The following is a 22,520-nucleotide window of genomic DNA, read 5'->3' on the forward strand; positions in this document are numbered from 1 at the left end:
TATTTTATTTTATTTTTTTTTGAGACGGAGTTTCGCTCTTGTTACCCAGGCTGGAGTGCAATGGCGTGATCTCGGCTCACCGCAACCTCCGCCTCCTGGGTTCAGGCAATTCTCCTGCCTCAGCCTCCCGAGTAGCTGGGATTACAGGCACGCGCCACCATGCCCAGCTAATTTTTTGTATTTTTAGTAGAGACGGGGTTTCACCTTGTTGACCAGGATGCCGCCTCGGCCTCCCAAAGTGCTGGGATTACAGGCTTGAGCCACTGCGCCCGGCCCAATTTTTTGTATTTTTAGTAGAGACGGGGTTTCACCATGTAGACCAGGATGGTCTTGATCTCTTGAACTCGTGATCCACCCTCCTCGGCCTCCCAAAGTGCTGGGATTACAGGCTTGCGCCACCATGCCCGGCCTACGTTATTTTATAATTTTAATTGTTTTGTAGAGCTGAGGGTCTCCCTGTGTTGCCCAGGCTAGTCTCTAACTCCTGGCCTCAAGCCATCCTCCCACCTTGGCTTCTCAAACTGTTGGGATTACAGGCATGAGCCACTGCACCTGGCCACAAAAAATTTTTGACAATCAATTTTATAAATACTATCCTGGCCCTGGTTATCAAAGCTGCTACTAGTATATCATCTAAGTATTTAAGTTTATTCTTTTTGTCACCCTCGCTAATGAAGCCTACACAGATTCTAAAAGAAAGCACAACACCGGCCGGGCACGATGGCTCAAGCCTGTAATCCCAGCACTTTGGGAGGCCGAGGTGGGTGGATCACGAGGTCAAGAGATCGAGACCATCCTGGTCAACATGGTGAAACCCCGTCTCTACTAAATATAGAAAAAATTAGCCGGGCATGGTGGCGTGTGCCTGTAATCCCAGCTACTCAGGAGGCTGAGGCAGGAGAATTGCCTGAACCCAGGAGGCGGAGGTTGCGGTGAGCCGAGATCCCACCACTGCACTCCAGCCTGGGTAACAAGAGCGAAACTCCGTCTCAAAAAAAAAAAAAAAAGAAAGCACAAAACCACAAAGAAAAGATGCTCAAGGGGAGAGGTGAAGACAGGAACATGTACGCACGCTTCCCTCTTTCTCCTACCAGCTGAGAGCCACAGGCAGCTGGATCCTTTATTGCATCCAAGAGCTGCTGTAACTGCTAATGTCTTCGTTTATATTATATACAATTTTATTTTAACAATCTACTTAAGAGCCCTTGTGACATTTATAACAATCGGAATTAATGGTTATTATGTAAAGCTTTAGCTCTGTTTTAAAGAGTTCCAAGTAATTATATTATTGTCAATTTCAAATGGCTTCTTGCCATATATCCTGAATTATTCAAATTTTTCTTTAAGTAATTTGTATCCCTGAAAGGCCACATTACAGAAACAAGACTACTGTTCTGCTAATAGGCTGGGTGGCATGAAGCAACCCTACTGCTGAGGACAACTAGGAAAGTTGGCTGAAACACGGTTTTGTTATTTTTGAGTCAGGGTATTGCTTTGTTGCCCAGGCTGGGGGCGCCATGGTGGAATCACAGCGCACTGCTACCTCGATCTCATGGGCACAGGTGATCCTCCCACCTCAGCCTCTGGAGTAGCTGGGACTACACGTGCCTGCCACCATGCCTGGCTAATCTTTTTTTTTTTTTTTTTTTGAGACGGAGTTTCGCTCTTGTTACCCAGGCTGGAGTGCAATGGCGCGATCTCGGCTCACCGCAACCTCGGCCTCCTGGGGTCAGGCAATTCTCCTGCCTCAGCCTCCTGAGTAGCTGGGATTACAGGCACGTGCCACCATGCCCAGCTAATTTTTTGTATTTTTAGTAGAGACGGGGTTTCACCATGTTGACCAGGATGGTCTCGATCTCTGGACCTCGTGATCCACCCGCCTCGGCCTCCCAAAGTGCTGGGATTACAGGCTTGAGCCACCGCGCCCGGCAATGCCTGGCTAATCTTTGTAGTTTCGGTAGAGATGGGGTTTCACCAGGTTGCTCAAGCTGATCTTGAACTTCTGGGCTCAAGTAATCCGCCTGTCTTGTTCTCCTGAAGTCCAGGGATTACAGGCATGAGCCACTGTACCTAGCCAGAAAGGTTTATAATTAAAAGCAATATTCCCCTGCCTCATCCTTCCCTTTCCCTAAGTAATCAGTTTTTTTTTTTTTTTTTTTTTTTTTTTTTTGAGACGGAGTTTCGCTCTTGTTACCCAGGCTGGAGTGCAATGGCGCGATCTCGGCTCACCGCAACCTCCGCCTCCTGGGTTCAGGCAATTCTCCTGCCTCAGCCTCCTGAGTAGCTGGGATTATAGGCACGCACCACCATGCCCAGCTAATTTTTTGTATTTTTAGTAGAGACGGGGTTTCACCATGTTGACCAGGTTGGTCTCGATCTCTCGACCTTGTGATCCACCCGCCTCGGCCTCCCAAAGTGCTGGGATTACAGGCTTGAGCCACCGCGCCCGGCCCGTAATCAGTTTTTAAACAGTTTTTGTTTTCAGCTGTTCAGGTGGTTCCCTACACGCAGAAGGACCTGAAATCTTGCTGTCTGTCCATCAGCCTGACATTTATCTATTGCCCTTGACCCTTTACTATGAAAGATGGGGCTTCATCTCTTTCACACCACCCCTGCTTTGTTTTAATCTTCCCTGAATTTTGCTGGTTCCATGATAATGTTGGGTCACGTACTAATTATGTTCCTAACTTTAGGCAGAACTTCTGACCACTACCCCTTGCCACAATGTGACGTGTTCTCAGTACCCACGCCTTCCCTGTATATGCCTTCTTTTACTTTTGGTCATTGTACTTTTACATCATCAGTATTCACATTTGCATCCTGTCCTATCCTGTCACCATGTTTAGGTAGATGTTGATTTCAATAGTTGTTTACGTGATAAGTTTCCTTTAACTGGAACAATGCCATGGCTCTTTTTTTTTTTTTTTGAGACAGAGTTTCGTTCCTATAGCCCAGGTTGGAGTGCAATGGTGCAATCTCAGCTTGCCACAACCTCCCCCTCCCCCAAGTGATTCTCCTGCCTCAGCCTCCCAAGTAGCTGACATTACAGGCATGTGCCACCTCGCCCGGCTAATTTTTGTATTTTTAGTAGAGATGAGGTTTCTCCATGTTGGTCAGGCTGGTCCCAAACTCCTGACCTCTGACCTCAGATGATCCGCCTGCCTTGGCCTCCCAAAGTGCTGGGATTACAGGTGTGAGCCACTGCACCTGGCCAATGTCATGACTCTTACGGAACCAAAAGGAGAATGTTTACCATATCCAGGTCAAATAGATTTTTTTTTTGCATATTTTACCAATTTTTCAAAGTCATGTTACTTTTTTTTTTTTTTTTTTGAGATGGAGTCTCGCTTGGTTGCCCAGGCTGGAGTGCAGTGGCGAGCTCACTGCATCCTCTGCCTCCCAGATTCAAGCGATTCTCCTGCCTCGGCTTCCTGAGTAGCTGGGATTACAGGCGCACACCACCAAGCCTAGCTAATTTTTGTATTTTTTGTAGAGATGAGGTTTTGCCATGTTGGCCAGACTGGTCTTGAACTCCTGACCTCAAGTGATCCACCCACTTTGCCCTCCCAAAGTGCTAGGATTACAGGTGTGAGCCACTGCACCTGGCCACAACTTCCTTTGTTTTATATTTGATCTTGCTGTCTTGTATAATCTTTTCCCTGGAGTTTCTAAGGGCCTCTCCTTTTTTTTGGTTGAGAATTAACATTTGCATTCTTCACTGCTATCAATAAAACCATTTCTTTCTGACTTCTCTCTATGTCGGGTGGGCCCTGTTCCTCCTGACCTTCTGTGAGTCTACATGGATTGCTTCCGGGCCCTTCCTGGCTGTGACTATGGGTTTTCTTCACTAGACCCATGGTGGGTTCCACTGCTTATCATATCATGATGTGTGCTCACTTTCTTTGTCTGCTGGTCTCCAGGATTGCTGATATTAAGCTGATGTCAGTCTGGTTTTGGTTCCTGTTTTCTTTCCAGAGCTTTCAGGATTGTCTCTGAAGGGGTCTATAATATGCCACTGTGGCATAAAAATTATTTTGAGCAGAAGGCATTTGAAATCTCTTATCTGCCAAAAAGCAGGGCCTCCCAAAAGAACTCAGCTGTCATAAATTCCCTCCCTAGGAAAAATCAGGGAAGACTGACCCTTTTAAACAGAGATAAGATTCACACCACACTTAAACAGACATTGTCGTAAAAACTTTGTATCTCCCATCTGGTCTCCTAGCAGTCCATCTGTCTTTCCTAAGTCATTTGTTTTTCCATAAGTGCCCCCCTCCTCCTTCTCATTTTCTTCTATTAAAATGGTATACAAGCCCCACATTCTAACTACCCCTTTGAACCACATTTTTCTGTGAATGCCTATACACAGGGATAGGGAAAATCTGTCTTTTCCCTTGCTAATCTGTCTTTTGTTGGTTTAATTTGCAGGCCCCAATCACTGAACCCAAGAGGTTAGGGGAAAAGTTTTTCTTCTCTGACATGTCTTTAACTCTTAGTATTCTCAAATCTCATGGCCACATATCTTAAAATTTTATTTTATTTATTTATTTATTTATTTTTTTTGAGATGGAGTTTCACTCTTGTTACCCAGGCTGGAGTGCAATGGCGCGATCTCGGCTCACCGCAACCTCCGCCTCCTGGGTTCAGGCAATTCTCCTGCCTCAGCCTCCTGAGTAGCTGGGATTACAGGCATGCGCCACCATGCCCAGCTAATTTTTTGTATTTTTAGTAGAGACGGGGTTTCACCATGTTGACCAGGTTGGTCTCGATCTCTCGACCTCGTGATCCACCCACCTCGGCCTCCCAAAGTGCTGGGATTACAGGCTTGAGCCACCGCGCCCGGCCCTTAAAATTTTTTAAAAAGGCATCTTATTCAGAATTAATTGAGCATTTTAATCCAAAACTTCTATCTCATCCACTCTATGAAGTTTTCCTATGTCACTGGTTTGATAATTCCCTTGAGCCATCACGCCCAGCAATTCCCTTTATTTTCTATTCCCAAAATTTTGGTCAGATTTTACGTGTCCTGAAGATCAATCCTTTCTATGCTTTCTGTTTTTTATATATCTTTTTGCTCAGTTCCTAGATTTTCTTTACTTCATTTTCCAACTTCTCCACTAAATTTGTCAATCATTTAAAATTAATGGTGCTTTCTCATTTCTGTTTCTTTTCCATTATTTAATTATTATTATTATTATTATTATTTTTTTTTTTTAGGATCTGTAAACTACATTTATTGAATACTTCTTATACAAAAAAGACAGGATGGGGTAGGTAAAAACTTGAAGAAATTAAATATACGCATTAATTTTATCACTAATTCTAACTACTAGAGAAGTACAAAATTTGTACAAGTAATACTTTATAATGAAATAAGCTATACATATACTACAATAAAATTTTTTTTAAATTGTGCTTAACATCATAGAACTTCCCTAAAAAGGATTAAAATGCCTACATAACATCCATTCTTACACACATATTTTCCATTAAAGATTGCTTAAACAGTACATATTCCCATTGCTGAGCAATCCATGGTCAAGAGCTATGAAGTTCCTCAAAAAAACATCATAGCATTTGCAGTAAGTACATTTCTCTTGTGAAGCCCACCTTATTTTTAGTTTAGCTTACTACCAAGTTCTCTTGAGAACTGTTTATATGTCTTTTGCTTGGTCATCTTCTTCAAGTTTTCTGATTTCATTTTTTAAACAATTTATAGTTTCACGACTTGCTTTTAATCTCTCCTTAAGCTCTGCAATCTCAAAGCTTGTTTTTTTCTTAGCAGCTTCTAATTTTTCTCTGGTTTTCACTTCAAGTTCTGCAAATTCCGTTTCATGCTTGTAGGCACCTAATGTTAGCTGACGAGATGTTGTCAATAATTGTTGCATCATTGCTGTTGGGTCTTGAAATATCATTTCATCATAGAACTCTGAAACCACTGTCTTTTTCCTCAGCATTGCATTGGTGTCTGATTGAAACAGCTTTAGCAAATGATAAAGGGTTACAGGTCTTTCATTGGGATCAATGAAAAATATTTTGATGATTATTTCGAATTCACCCCATCCTGTTTCAGTAATTTCATATGGAGGCTTAGTAACAACTCTTAAAGGATTGCCATAGCTTTCATGTAATTTAAACTGGATTTTCTTCACATATGCTGACATATCCTCATTTCTATATGGTTTTACACATACTGTCCACTGATGAGTGTGCCCATCTTCTTCTCTTTTCTTTCCAAAATACCGAGCAACATTACCATAAACTATTGGTTTAACAATAGTAACCCCCAAAATGCTGGGATTCCAGGCGTGAGCCACCGCGTCTGGCCTGCTACAGACACTGTTATCTTACACCAGGTGTGCGGCGTCACCGCTTGACCAATAACCTACGCTGCCAGCGAATGTGCACCAAGCCGAGCTTTCCCAGCCCTCGGAGTGGCCCGTTGACTCAGCAGCCATGCCTAGGTTTCCCCAAGCCACCTATTTAATTATTATTTAAGTCTTTATTTAAAAAAATCTTTAAGAAGATACTCAGCCAGGCGCGGTGGCTCACGCCTATAATCCCAGCACTTTGGGAGGCCGAGGTGGGTGGATCACGAGGTCAAGAGATCGAGACCATCCTGGTCAACAAGGTGAAACCCCTTCTCTACTAAAAATACAAAAATTAGCTGGGCATGGTGGCACGCGCCTGTAGTCCCAGCTACTTGGGAGGCTGAGGCAGGAGAATAGCTTGAACCCAGGAGGTGGAGGTTGCGGTGAGCCGAGATTACGCCATTGCACTCCAGCCTGGGTAACAAGAGCAAAACTCCGTGTCAAAAAAAAAAAAAAGATACTAAGGAGTCTTCTCTCCCCTTTCTCTGAAACTACTGTCTATGTTCAATTATTTCTATCACTCAGGGTCAAATATTCTATTTATTCGGTCTTCCTCTTTACTGTCCTACTGTACATTTTTTTTTTCTTTTTTGAGACAGGGTCTTGTTCTGTCGACAGGCTTACTGCAACCTCCACCTCCAAGCCTCCCAAGTAGCTGGAACTACAGGCGTGTGCCACCACGCCCAGCTAATTTTTGTGTTTTTAGTAGAGCCAGGATGGTCTTGATCTCTTAATCTCATGATCTGCCCACCTCAACCTCCCAAAGTACCGGGATTACAGGCATGAGCTATTGTGCTTGGTCCCTAAGAGATTTTTAAAGGCTCTAATCTGATAATAGTCTCTCTCCTGTTTTCTATGCTGTTATGGGTCTAATCCTCATTTTCTTTGCTTGCTAACATTTTATTTATTTATTTAATTTATTCTTTTTTTTTGAGACGGAGTTTTGCTCTTGTTACCCAGGCTGGAGTGCAATGGTGCGATCTCGGCTCACCGCAACCTCCGCCTCCTGGGTTCAGGCAATTCTCCTGCCTCAGCCTCCTGAGTAGCTGGGATTACAGACACGCGCCACCATGCCCAGCTAGTTTTTTGTATTTTTAGTAGAGACGGGGTTTCACCATGTTGACCAGGATGGTCTCGATCTCTTGACCTCGTGATCCACCCGCCTCGGCCTCCCAAAGTGCTGGGATTATAGGCGTGAGCCACCGTGCTTGCTAACATTTTAATAGTTACATTCCACTCAGATAAACTTGCATAAACTTTATTATTTTCTTTTTTGTATGTGAAATTATCGTATCCTAGTGACATACACATTATATAAAATAGTATAATTCATAAAAATTTTCTTTTGTTACTCGAAAAAGTTTTATTCAGAAACTCAAGTTTTAAAAGAAAAATCACAAAAAATCACAAGTTTTAAAAAAAAATCACAAAAGTGATTTTTTATGTACTTAGAATAAATTCTTTAGATGTTCAATTTCAATTGATGTTAAACATTCAAAACACGACTTACCCAAGAAAATGTCGACCAGCATATTCATAGTAAATCTTCCAGAAGGACCTATATGTTTTATATTTCTTTTTCCTTGTGATGAACTATGTTCTTGAACAAATCTTATAATGCTTTTCACATCATCAGTCACATCTCTTGTTTTATAATCCTATAAATAAAAGAGAATACTTTCTGCTATAATTAAGGTAACCATGCCCAGATTACTAGGGTTTAATGTTAACTATGGCAGATTCATCATAATCCATTTCCAGAGCAAAACCAAGACTAAAAACTAGGAAAATTTCAAGTGTTCGTTATCATCTAAGTTCTAGAACAATGACTACTCTATGTTATTCCTGTTTCACAGAGATACATTTTGTCTTTCAACTACCTGATAGCACTCTGTGGGGAGAAACATATATAACATGCAGACACACACATACACAATTTAAATCCTTCACACCTCCTAGAATAGTGCTCTGTCACTTACTGGGTGGCAACCTCTGGGATGAAAAGTCCTGTCCAGCCACGTAAATCCACAAATTCTACCCTCTCTGGGGTCTTCGGTGCCACAGTAAATGCTCTTTCATCATCTCCTGTCAGTTTCTTTTCTTGTTTCCTTCAGCTATCCTCAACCTTTGCCCACTTTTTAGGGTCCCCATTACTAGATGTCTTTTTGTCTTCCTCTCTCCTAGTTCTCTCTACGGGCAATACTGACCACTGACAGGTTTAAAAGGCTGCATCACGCTCGGTGCTTCTGTGTATGCAGTTCTCCCTACCTTCTAATCCTCGTCATTTGCACACACCAATAACCTGGAGATGAACAGGTTTCTGGTCTTATGCTAAGTGGAAGTGATCGGAATTGAGTGGTAGTGATTCTGAGGCCCCATCTTGAATTGTCAAGAAAGACTGTCCTGTCACTCCATTCCTACCTTAATTCTTTTCTGTTTATTTTTTTTGAGACAGAGTTTTGCTCTTGTCACCCAGGCTGGCGTGCAATGGCACGATCTCGGCTCCACCTCCCAGGTTCAAGCAATTCTCCTGCCTCAGCCTCCTGAGTAGCTGGGATTACAGGCGTCTGCCACCATGGCCGGCCTAACTTTTTTGTATTTTTAGTAGAGATGGGGTTTCACCATGTTGGCCAGGCTAGTCTCTAACTCCTGACCTCAGGCGATCCCCCGGCCTTGGCTTCCTAAAGTGCTGGGATTACAATCGTTAGCCACCATGCCTGGCCACCAACTTAATTCTTGGTGATTAGGTATATAGAGCTGATCTTCTTATTTTGGCCTTTTGGGTCTTGATCTCCTCTGTTCCAATGATTGTGTCCTCCACATACATCAGCCACTCATACTTCCTACCTTAAGCTTACTAATAATGGCAACCCTTTTATTCTCAGACCACCACATCCTCTCTTTGCAACTCACGGCATCTGGCATTCTGACTCCAATCATCCCCTGGGACTGTCCATCTGCTGATCCTCAACTTCAGATGTCCTCCTAACTCAGCTAAAATTCCACAGTCAATCGCTGTAATCACTGCCTGTCACAGACCCTCAGCTCCCTTGCCCCTAGGTCACTTCACCATATTACCTGGCAAAACAATAGATCCACTTCTCCATCTACTCTGTCCCTGTACCTATGTGGCTGGACTTGGTATTTTCACTGTCAGTATGTGGCCACAAGCCTTGAGTGGAGCGTTCCTGCTGTAGGCAATCATCACTCTATATCCCTAGCCTATCAGGCCTCCATTCTCCCACAACAGAAGTCAGCACACTATGGCCCAGGGGCTGGATATCTGTTTTTGTGCATTAAGTTGTACTGGAACACGGCCATGGAAGATGACTCCAGAATTGTTATATTTATTGCTTACATCTGCATTTAGACTACAATGGCAAAGCTGTGAGTCATTGTGATAGAAACTATGGCTGCAAAGTATAAAATATTTACTCTATGGCCCAAGAGAGCAAGTTTACTGACCCCGTCCTAAACAACTATTTGATACTTTCTCCTTTCTCTTCCATCCCTTCTCTTATCCCAACGGTCAGCTGATGACTATGCTTCCTACTGAATTGAGAAAATTAGAGCAATCAGAAGAGCGTGTTCACAAACTCCCATCACTACATCTCCTGGCTTGCCAGCATCTGGCCCACATTCGCTTACCTTCCTAGCAGTTCCTGCAGATAAACTTTCCAAGCTCGTATCTAGAGCCAGTCTCTCTGCTCTTAACACTGGACCCAAGCCATTGCCCACTCAAGGACATGGCTTCAGCAACTCTCCCCGTGTCCTCACACATCAACTTGTCATCCTCTATAGGCACACTCCAGTCTACTTTCTCTGCCAGCTACTGCCCTGCTTCTCTGTTCATATTTGCAGCAAAACTAAGCTGTTGATATTCGCTAACTCAATTTTGCCCCACTCTACTGAAAATGGTCATTCCAAGGTCACCAGGATTTTTCCAGTGCTAAATCCAAAGACAAATTCTCAGTCTTGACCCTACCTGGCTTAGCAGCAGCATGCGACATATTTACCACTTGCTTCTTGAAACACTGTCTACTGAGTTTCCCTGGTTTTCCTCTTATCTGACTAGTTATCTTTCTTGGTCTCCATTCTCAGTTCCTCCTCTTCTCTTCAACCTCTTAACGTCCCAGGACTAGGTTCCGATTTTTAAATTTCTTTTATTTTGTCTAAATTCATAGCCCTGAAGATTGCATCTTATCTCATGGCTTTAAATTTCACCCATGTGCCACCAGTCTCTTCAGAATTTTTGAATCTAATATGTAACTCAATATTAGATTCCCAGTATTAGGTAATCCAAACCAAACTCCTGATCTTCCATGCCAACCAACCTTCTGCATCTCAGCCAGGGACAACTCCATCCTTCCAGTTACTCAGGCCTCCGGTTGCTCCGGAACTCTAGCCCTCAAGTGACTGCTCTGGCTCTCCATCACCTCTTCCCCTCGCTGGCTTCTAATCCTGGTCAGCCACATGGGCTCCCTTGCTATCTGTCAAACACACCAGGCATACCCCACCCCCTTAGAGCCTTTGCTCTAGCCAGTGCTTCTCTCAGGAAAGCTGCTGGCTAACTCCTTTCTTCAAGATTTTGCTCAGCTCTCATCCTCTTAGACTTCCAAGGACACCCCGTCTAATACTGCATCCTGCACTCTATCCACTCCTCCTGTCTTTCTGCTCTGCTATATCATTCACCACAGTTATCCTTTCATGTATACTTACTATGCATATTGTTTATAACCGGCCTCCTAGAGTGTAAGGAGTGCAAGCTCCACAAGGGCAGGGATTTTTATTTTGTTTAGTGATATATCCTTAATTCCTACAACAGTGCCTGTTACATAGCCCAACAAATATCTGTTCAATGAGGGAACTGATTAGCAATGTTTACAGGGTTGGGTGGGAGATGGCATGAATTTGCCGATTCCACACTGAGAGAGACGACCCTCTGCTCTGCCTAGCGCTCTGACTTCGTAACTATACTTATCGAAAATATTGAAGCTTTTTTTTTTAGACAGAGTTTCGCTCTTGTTGCCCAGGTTGGAGTGCAATGGCGCAATCTCAGCTCACTGCAACCTCCACCTCCCAGGTTCAAGCGATTCTCCTGCCCCAGCCTTCAGAGCAGCTGGGATTACAGGCATGCACCACCATACCTGGCCAATTTTGTATTTTTTTTTTAGTAGAGATGGAATTTCACCATGTTGGTCAGGCTGGTCTTGAACTCCTGACCTCAGGTAACCCACCTGCCTCGGCCTCCCAAAGTGCTGGGATTACAGGCATGAGCCACTGCACCCAGCCTGAGTATTAAACCTCTATGACCACATGTATGTCGGCCTCCACTCCAGTCTATGAATTCGTCCACACCATGTTCACTTATGACTCTCTGGCATCTTGCACATTTAAGTGTATTACTCCCACACAGGTAAATAATACAACAAATGTGAAAATCCTCAGTAAGTAGTAAGTTACAGTAGACATTAAAATGTAGAATTACTATGATAGGTAAAATAAGTACCTAATGAATGAATTTAACAATCCCCCAGGCTGGGCACGGTGGCTCACGCCCGTAATCCCAGCACTTTGGGAGGCCGAGGCGGGTGAATCACGAGGTCAAGAGATCGACATCATCCTGGTCAACATGGTGAAACCCAGTCTCTACTAAAAATACAAAAAATTAGCTGGGCATGGTGGTGCGTGCCTGTAATCCCAGCTACTTGGGAGGCTGAGGAAGGAGAATTGCCTGAAACCAGGAGGCGGAGGTTGCAGTGAGCCGAGATCGCGCCATTGCACTCCAGCCTGGGTAACAAGAGCGAAACTCTGTCTCAAACAAAAACAAAAACAAAAACAAAACAAAACAAAACAAAGAAACAATCCCCCAAGGGTATTTTAGGATAGATAATAGTGAATTTATCCACAAGCAGTTACTATTATTCTTTATAGTTAAAAAAAAGAGTAATGTTATTGATTTAAATTCAAACATACAGTATGCTAGTTATTATTATTCTCTTGAGAATGAGATCTTTTAATACATTAAATATCTGAAATTTAAATATTAACATTTTAATTAATTAAAACAATATATTAATAATCTTAACATATTAAATTTAAAATATTCTACCTGCCCATGTTGGATCTCTTTGGATGTTTGTATATTAACGATATTTCTAAAATATTCTGTAATCATCGGTGCACATATATAAACTTAATATTTTGGATATGCAGATGTCCAGTATATTTTTTAACAGGCTTCTAATGATAAAGAAAAGACACTGTATGAAATTACTTTTTCAGTGTTTCCATTCTAAATTACTGCTGGAAGAAAACCATCTTTCCCCTGTTACTCCATTGGAGACCACCTACTGCAATCTAATTTGTATCTATATTTCTAAATTATGAGAAAAAAATTATTTAATTATAAAAATTTTTTAAATTTTCTTTTTTTACCTTTGTAAAACAGCAATTATCACAAGAAACATCTGGGTGTTCCTTACAAAAATCAGGATTAAATCCATTTTCACCAAAGTAAGCCAAAAGCTGTATTCTCCTGCATTCTGTTATATTTTCACAGTAATGTACCATGCTATACAAATTATTGAAGTGAGTTTCTCTTGTATGATGGTTTCCATCTTTTTCCACTAAAAGAGATGAAGAGTATAGTAAAACATAATTATTATAGGGTAAAAATAAAGAACGTCATATAAATATTTAGAATAGATTCATATAACTTTAAATATTACATAAGAAAATTACTGTTAATAGCATTCAGTCAACATGGCATTCTATGTTATAACTAACTGGGTATTAATGTTCATCCTCAAGATTTTAGTATTATCGGAATATATGTTATATTTTTTTCAAATTGTCATTATCTCCAAAGATGATGGTTCGACTTCTATTTGCTGCATTTATCAGTTGAGCATGTACTGAACTGGACATCCCCAGGAAGCAGAGCCTGGGATTCTGGCAGTGGCCATGCACTTCTCCGAGTATCTGAGGTCAAAGCAGTTATACGAATGGTTCCAAAACTATGCGCCAGCAAGCCCTGGGTGCTGCAGGGAACTCACAGAGACAGGATATTTAAACTTAAGGGAAACACAATAATGTCTGACATCTGTTGAACATTACACAAATTAATTAGCTTGAGATAGTTAACAATATTACATTAGATTGTGCTACATTCCTACTAGCAATATCCTATCTTCGCAAAGCTGGGTTTTTGGCAGTTGCTATGATAAAAAGAAGCATCTCAAGAAAATCAATGTGAAACTGGAAATGAGGGTGGCAGTGTCTGATTTGATTCCTGGGTGTGAGAACAGCAGTGGCATACTTCCCATCACTGAGCAATTGCCATTACTTAGGAATTTTAACACCAGGTGCGGTGGCTGACGCCTGTAATCCCAGCACTTTGGGAGGCTGAGGTGGGCAGATCACCTGAGGTCAGAAGTTTAAGACCAGCCTGGCCAACATAGTGAAACCCCTCTCTACTAAGAATACAAAAATTAGCTAGGTGTGGTAGCATGGGCCTGTAATCCCAGCTACTTGGGAGGCTGAGGCTGGAGAATTGCTTGAACCCAGGAGGCAGAGGTTGCAGTGAGCTGACATCACACCATTGCAATCCAGCCTGGGTGACAAGAGTAAAACTCCATCTCAAAAAAAAGAAAAAGATTTTTAAAAAATATTATTTTTTCTTCCAATTTATGGGTATTTCCCCCTCAAATAGATGCTGTTATCAGGACTTAAATATTTATGAAATTGTTTGGGCCTAATTTTTTTTTTTTTTTTTTTTCCTCAGCTTCCCAAAGTGCTGGGATTACAGGCATGAACCACCATGCCTAAGCATGTTTGGGGCTAACTTTTTTTTTTTTTTTTTGAGACGGAGTTTTGCTCTTGTTACCCAGGCTGGAGTGCAATGGCGTGATCTCGGCTCACCGCAACCTCCGCCTCCTGGGTTCAGGCAATTCTCCTGCCTCAGCCTCCTGAGTGAGTAGCTGGGATTACAGGCACGCACCACGATGCCCAGCTAATTTTTTGTATTTTTAGTAGAGACGGGGTTTCACCATGTTGACCAGGACGGTCTCGATTTCTTGACCTTGTGATTCACCAGCCTTGGCCTCCCAAAGTGCTGGGATTACAGGCTTGAGCCACCGCGCCTGGCCCTAGGGCTAACTTTAATACAGATTAAAAAAACACCAAAAATGGGCAAATCCAGTGTAAAGATTTCATTTTCTTCACTAAGAATCACTTGGGTTCTATCAAGCCTCTACCAGTTACTAGTTTGGCATTCCATTTTCCTCCTCTGTAAAATGAGGAAAGCAAAGGTCTTGAGATCTCTCAGGGTTATTGTGAAGATGAAACGAGTTGACGGTATATGTAAGGCATTTTGAATGGTATACAGGAAGTGCTAAATAAAGACTGTAATAATTACCGCTGTCATACTATTACTACAACTACTCCCATTGCTCCTGCTTTATCAGTCATCTTGGGGACAAGTGACAAAACCTTTCTGAAGCTCACTTTTCATGGGAGTACCTCTATATCATAAGTTAGTTGTTTTGAATAAGGTAATAAGGTGATACATGCAGTGTTGGGCACAGTGCTTGGTACATGCCATTTCCATGCTCAGTACTCCTGCCAGAGTTAATTTAAAAGTGGTCTCAGCAGGGCACTGTAATCCCAGCACTTCGGGAGGCTAAGGTGGGTAGATCACCGGAGGACCAGCCTGGCCAACATAGTGAAACCCCATCTCTACTAAAAATACAAAAATCAGCTGTAGTCCCAGCTACTCGGCAGACTGAGGTGAAAGAATTGCTTGAACCTTGCAGGCAGAGGTTGCAATGCGCCAAGATTGTGCCACTGCACTCCAGTCTGGGTGACAGAGTAAGACTCAGTCTCAAAAATTATCTTATATAAGTAATTGCACAAATGCCCAAAGATATTTGTACAGGTATGTTCAATACTGCATTGTTGATAACAGTGAAAAACAATAAACAAGATCTATAAAAGGGATTAGTTTAACAACCATGGAATAACCATGCTATGGAATTCTAGGTAGTCAAGCTATATGTATTCACTGGAATGATAATTACATCCTACTGTTGACTGAAAAAAATTGGGTCATTTTATATATATAAAGTATGTATAATTCCATTTACATTTTAAAACATGTGCATTTGGAAAAGGAAATACCAAATACAAGATATTGCCTCCTCTAATGGGAGGGGATGAATGAGACAGGAGAGCCTATGGGTAGAGGGAGAGGTTCAGCTCTATTGATTGTGTTTTTTTTCTTCTTAACCCAGATGGTGATATACGACAGTTCATTATTTTCTCCTTTTTATGTTTCTGCATGTTTCAAATATGTGTTACATGCAAGAATGCATGCAGAGATTAGGTCTGAAAGGATACAAAGGAAACCAATAACTAGAGTTATTTTGGGGGCAAAGCTACAAGACATGGCCTGTAAACTTTCTGCCTTGTACACATCTGTATCATTTGAGTTTTACATAATAAGCACTTACCACTTTTATAATAAAAATGAACTAAAACAAAATTGCCAATCTGTATAGACACCTCTATTTTTCTATGATTATTTAAGGAACGCTTGAGCAGAAGTACCACAATAGCAGGGGTAGATGACTATCATGAGACCAAAGATGATAGAAAGTGTCTACAACGGAGCCAAGCTTACTCATTATAAGTCTTTTCAGTCTGGTCACATCATGATAGGTATAGAAAAGCAGGCAGTGAGATATTTCCCCATCTCTTCCAGCTCTGCCGGATTCTTGGTAGTAACCCTCCATAGATTTAGGGAGAGATGCATGAATCACAAATCGCACGTCCGGTTTGTCAATTCCCATTCCAAATGCAATTGTTGCACAGATAACCTGATATAAAAGCAAAAGCTTATTAGACTCATAATGCACAGACTTCAAGGAATATTTTAATAATAGATGCTTCTAAAAGCTCTATCCTTTGTTTTACCTTAAAATGCACTCTACATAAAAACCTAGTATCTTAACTTGGTCCCATTATTTAGTATAACTAATATGAGTTTTTTTTTTTGAGATAGAGTCTAGCTCTGTCACCAGGCTGGCGTGCAGTGGCGCAATCTCGGCTCACTGTAACCTCTGTCTCCTAGGTTCTAGCGATTCTCTTGCCTCAGCCTCCCAAGTAACTGGGACTACAGGCATGCGCCACCATGCCCAGATGGGGTTTCACCATGCTGGCCAGGATGGTCTCGATCTCTTGACCTCGTGATCCAACCTTCTCAGCCTCCCACAGTGCTAGGATTATAGATGTGAGCCACCGAGCCCGGCCCTAACATGAGTTTTTATACTGATAACTTGCAATTCCATTAAGACCGAAGAAGGTAAAGTGAAGCTCAGTGTGGCCGGTACTTTCTTGTGTGACTTGGTGTTGTCAGGTAAGGGAGCCAGAATCCACTGCAGTCAGCCCAGGATGTGCTGCGCCGGTTCTGTTTTTGTTGCTGAGGTGTGGGGGTGTTGCTCACACAGTCATGATATTCAGGTCAGTGATCATAAGCGATGTGTTGCTCAGGAGCTCCAGGGTACTCCCAGGGCTCCTCAGAGGTCACTGCCACCAGCTCCTCGAATGGCTCAGGAACAATGCATTCTTACTTGCTCCACTGCTTACCATCAGTCTTCCCAGTGGCACTGGCTGATCACATACCAACTCCTTTTATTCATCAGCTGATTTAAAGTCAAAGCTTGTAAAGTTTTAATGGAAGCTCATGTGGATAAAAGTGTGAGAGCTACTTATACCAAAAAAAGGAAAAAGGCCAAGGACTGTGGATCTTAGCCCATACAAATGACTTAGAGGAAGCAAGGCGATTGTTCACTTTCAGGAGCTTGATAAATCAGTTTTCAAGGATATCCATTTCAGCTGGGAATTTAGGACCTATTTAACCCAGACCAAAATATTATATCTCCAGGCAAAATTACATTTCACAAATAAAACTGCAGGAATTTTTTTTAGCACTTAAAAAAATGAATTGCTACTGCAAGAACAGTATTTCAAAGGCAAGTGAACTATGTGGCAGGCAGATGGAGGCTAATGATATGACTTCAGTAACTGTGATTACCAGGGGAAGGAACTCAAGCTCTGGAGTGTGTGGACAGTAAAGGGGACATTTATCAACACAGGAATGGCAGGGAGTGGCCTGTGCACTGGGCTATACATCCATCTACATTTATGGCACTCTGATCAAAGGCAAGTCTCCTTGGAAACAGAGACTACTGTAGCTTCTAGTGATGGAGAGCAGGTGGAGACGCTGCACAGCAAGATGTGTCAGCCGACAGGTCCGGAAGCGTGACCTGCAGGGTTCTGTGAAGTCCAGGTGCATCGCCCAGTGTCGGTGTGGGCACACGGCTGTGAGGCACCGTCTGTAGCCTCCAAGTGAGGCTGTGATGCTGCCAACTCTTTCGGAAAGCTCTTATTTCTTGAAATTGGGAAAAGTGGCTTTGTGATTTCCTTCTTTATTTCTGTGCTTTTAAAACTTCAAGCCACAATCATTCTTTGAGAAGAGTAACAGCCAAGTTTTATTCTAACTCATGAATCTAACAAGATCAAGTCTGTCTAGCTGGTGTAGGCTAACATTATACCCCTACTATAAGGATTAGTCTGAGAGCAGAAATAATTAGATTTTTAAAAACCCCTCACTATTTTTTAACCATATTTTTGATCAAAGTTATATATATATGTATATATATAGCTGCACTATAGATTATTTATACCATACATAGCCATTTAAAGAATTTGAAAAAGCATCATTTTTTTTTTTTTTTTTTGAGACAGAAGTCTCGCTCTATTGCCCAGGCTGGAGTGCAGTGGCATGATTTTGGCTCACTGCAACCTCTGCTTCCCAGGTTCCAGTGGTTCTCCTGCCTTAGCCTCCTGAGTAGCTGGGACTATAGGTATGCACCACCATGCCAGGTTAATTTTTGTATTTTTTGTAGAAACGGGGTTTCACCATATTGTCTGGGCTGGTCTCCAACTCCTGGGCTCAAGCAATCTTCCTGCCTTGGCTTCCAAAAGTGCTGGGATTACAGGTGTGAACCACCATGTCTGGCCCTTTCCTGCAAATTCTTTCCTTATCATATATTGTTTTTACATGTTTTCTGGTCAGTTCTACTCCACTGATCTGCCTATAATTGCAAATGAGTATTCACGTGTTATTATTATTATTATTTTTGCCATACACTCTTAGTTATTTTCACTCGAATATGCTTCCAGGCAAACTTTAGAAAAAGTTTATCAAAAGGGGGAAAAAACCACTGACATTTGGGTTAAATATATAAACTAATCTGGGAAGACTGCAATCAGTATTTCAGTGAAGACAAATCAGTGATATATTTCTGAACTTTTTGCATATCTGAAATGCCTTTTTGGTTTCAACATAAATGACAAGGAGCTTGGTATGAAATTCTTCAGTCCGCGCCTTCCCTTTTCTGATTCTGAAGACAGTCTTCTATTATTTTTGTTATGTATTTCATATGTATTTATTTATAACACACTTACCTGTTTCAATTACCCTGCTTTCTTACTGGGTACACTTAACTGTGCTTAAGCTGAATCCCTACCTCCTTTTGTCAACGAAGGTTATTTTCACTCCATGTTAATCTCTTTTTTCCTTTGCACTCTCAAGTTATTCACCACGTCACTGACTCAACTGCCTCCTCTGCGTCATTCCATTTGTGTCTTAATACATAATCTGCTCTTAGTTTTATTTTTCTAATTTAGATAAATTACATTTTTTTTTTTTTTTTTTTTTTTTTTTTTTTTATGATGGAGTTTTGCTCTGTTGCCCAGGCTGGAGTGCAGTGGCACTATCTCAGCTCACTGTAACCTCTGCCTCCCTGGTTCAAGTGATTCTCCCACCTCAGCCTCCCAAGTAGCTGGGACTACAGATGCCCACATGTCTGGCGAATTTTTGTATTTTTAGTAGAGACAGGGTTTCACCATATAGTCCAGGCTGGTCTCAAACTCCTGACCTCAGGTGATCCACCCACCTTGGCCCCCCAAAGTGCTGGGATTACAGGCATGAGCTACCACGTCTGATCATTAACTGCATTTTCATTTCTCCCTTCATCTAAGCCTGTGATCTTCTTATGGAAGTTGTTGCTAGTTCACATATATCAAGTCTTTTTATCTTTCTTGGGATGCTAAACTGATACCCTCTAAAATTTTCTGTTTTCCCAGAGAAAACAATTTTGAGAGACATTTTTCCTCTGAATCTTGAAAGTAAATACTTTTTCCTGAGCCGAAACTTTTCATAGGCTTTAAATAATTATTCATTGTTTTGCTCAAATCTATGCTTACATTTAGAGGGACCTATCCCAGACTGGCAATTACCACACTATGAAATGCCTGAAGTGTTCTCGGTTTTCCTTCCACCCACCTGGGTGAAAGAAGGCAAACTTCTTATTTCAGAAATAGATGGCCAATGTTGTTAGTTACTAGGGAAATGCAAATCAAAACCACAAAGAAGGCTGGGCACGGTGGCTCACACTTATAACTGCAGCACTTTTGGAGGTTCAGGCAAGAGTATCACTTGAGTCCAGGAGTTCAAGAATAGGTTGGGCAACACAGGGAGACCTAATCTATACAAAAAATTAAACAATTAGCTGGGCATACTGGTACGCCTGTGGTCCTAACTACTAAGGGGGCTGAGGCACTAGAATTGCCTGGCCAACATGGTGAAACCCTATCTCCACTAAAAACATTAAACACAAAAATTAGCTGGGCGTGGTGGTACGTGTCTATAATCCCATCTACTAGGGAGGCTGAGGCAGGAGAATCACCTGAAGCTGGGAGGTGGAGGTTGCAGTGACCTGAGATCCCTCCACTGCACTGCAGTCCAGGCAACAGAGCAAGACTCCGTATCCAAAAAATGTTCACAAAGACCATATACTATATGATTCTATTTACAAGCAACATACAGAGTAAGCAATAAACTCTAGAAACAGGTTAGTAGTAGTTAGTAGATTTGTGGTTGCCAGGCCTTAGGGGGTAGGGAAATTGACTGGGTATGAGGTTTCTTTTTATGGTGATCAAAAATTCTGGAATTAGTGACGATAACTGTACAACGTTGCAAATATACTAAAAACTACTATTTGTCTGCTTTGAAAGGATTTTATGATACGTGAATTATATCTCATGTAAGTTTTTTTAATGAAAGAAAAAGCAACTTTAGAAGTCTCAAATTTCAGTCTTATTTTGATGTTTACTACCTTCAAGGTAAAAACAATGTGCATTCTACATGTGCATGTTTGCTTATGTGCTATAGAATATTATTTCTTCCCAGCTACTCAGGAGGCTGAGGCAGGAGAATTGCCTGAACCCAGGAGGCGGGGGTTGCGGTGAGCCGAGATCGCGCCATTGCACTCCAGCCTGGGTAACAAGAGCGAAACTCCGTCCCAAAAAAAAAAAAAAAAAAGAAAAAAACCAACAATGAAATACAAAAAAAAAGAAAAAAAGAAAAAAAAAAAAAGAATATTATTTCTATTATCTGTTTATCTTTAAAACTGTTACCTGACAGCCATCCTGATTAATCCACTTCTGCTGTACTTCATCTCTGGCAGAATCACTGAGGCCAGCATGGTAAGCAAGAGCAGCAAGCCCATCTCTCTGTAATGTGTCAGCCATGGTGTCACATTCTCGCCTGGAGAGGCAGTAAATTATCCCTGAGTCATCTGCCAAGAAACCAAGAGTACTGAGAAGCAAGAACTTTTAACATAAACAACAACAACACAATTTATACTATGTTCTCAGAAATATATGAACCAAAAATACATTTCCTATAGTGCTTTTTTTTTTTTTTTTTTTTTAAATTTATTTGTTACTTCTAGATAGTTCATTACATGGCTGTACTTACATGGGTAATGCTTTCTGATCCATTCTAGGCAATCAAATGCCACCTTTTTAGGCTTTTTTGGTAACACATAGTATTTCAGATTATGTCTGTTAAAGCTCATGCTAAACCTAAAAAAAGTCCCAAACATAAAAGTTAGTTATTATGAGAAAATATAGCTTTAGGTATTGTTATGAACTACATGTGTCCCTCTAAAATCCTAACGCCCAATGTGACAGTATTAGGAGTAGGAGCCTTCGGGAGGTAATTAGGTCATGAGGGGTGGAGTCATGAATGAGATTAGTGCTCAAAAAAAAAGCAGAGACATCACTGGTTCTCCCCACCCTCATATGTGAGTATACAAAGAGAATCGTACCATTTCTACACCAGGAAGAGGGGCCTCATTGGACACGGATCTGCCAGCACCCTGATCTTGGACTTCCTGGCTCTCAGAACCACAAGAAAGAAACGGCTGTAGTTTAAGCCACTAGTCTACAGTATTCTGTCACAGCAGCCGAGCTAACATCAGGTAATCTTTATTTATTTATTTATTTATTTTTGAGACGGAGTCTCACTCTGTCACCGAGGCTGGAGTGCAGTGGCATGATCTTGGCTCACTGCAACCTCTGCCTCCCAGGTTCAAGCCATTTTCTTGCCACAGCCTCCCAAATAGCTGAGATTATGGATGCCTGCTACCACGCCCAGTTAATTTTTCTATTTTTAGTAGAGACAGAGTTTCACCATGCTGGCCAGGCTGGTCTCGAACTCCTGATCTCAGATGATCTGCCTGCCTTGGCCTCCCAAAGTGCTGGGATTACAGACATGAGCCACTGTGCCTGGCCACTGTTAGCGTATTTTATGTGTGATCTAAGACAATCTTTCTTCCAATATGGCCCAGGGAAGCCAAAAGATTGGATACCCCTGGGATACATAAAGAGTTAACTACAGGACAATAGAAGGAGCTGAAGTCCTACTGATCATGGTCACTTTATTTTTGTTCTTGGCCCCAAATAAAATACGGCTGACTCCGAGACAGACACATGAGATAGACGTGCTCCTCCTCTTCCTCTGGTCTACTATTCTTGCCCCATTTCCTCTCTCCCATTTCCTCAGTGAGCTTGTTCTCTCCATTAGCTCCTCTCTTGTATTTTCAGTCTGTTCTGTGAATTTTTCTCCTGTCTCTGAATATGTTCTAGGACCACCTTTTCCAAAAACAGCAAGCCTCTGTTGATCCTATCTTCTAACTAATCAACCTCTCTCTTTTCCTCCAACGGCAAACTTCTCAGAAG

General features: G+C 41.8%; 1 protein-coding gene and 1 pseudogene across 2 annotated transcripts in view; both read right to left on the bottom strand.

The window, feature by feature from the left end:
• BLM (BLM RecQ like helicase) overlaps positions 1–22,520 on the bottom strand; it is a 96,912-nt gene that overhangs the window by 15,377 nt on the left and 59,015 nt on the right. For both annotated transcript variants that reach the window (XM_039480080.2, XM_074400045.1), the window contains 5 exons: positions 21,256–21,362; positions 20,913–21,073; positions 16,051–16,246; positions 12,807–12,997; positions 7,879–8,026 (listed from right to left, as the gene is read on the bottom strand). In XM_039480080.2, coding sequence (XP_039336014.2) covers positions 7,879–8,026; positions 12,807–12,997; positions 16,051–16,246; positions 20,913–21,073; positions 21,256–21,362 — 803 coding nt within the window. The remainder of the gene's footprint in view (positions 1–7,878; positions 8,027–12,806; positions 12,998–16,050; positions 16,247–20,912; positions 21,074–21,255; positions 21,363–22,520) is intronic.
• Positions 4,826–6,455, bottom strand: LOC104653023 (YEATS domain-containing protein 4 pseudogene; annotated as a pseudogene).

Source organism: Saimiri boliviensis, chromosome 5, assembly GCF_048565385.1.
Source record: "Saimiri boliviensis isolate mSaiBol1 chromosome 5, mSaiBol1.pri, whole genome shotgun sequence".
Taxonomy (NCBI): Eukaryota; Metazoa; Chordata; class Mammalia; order Primates; family Cebidae; genus Saimiri; species Saimiri boliviensis.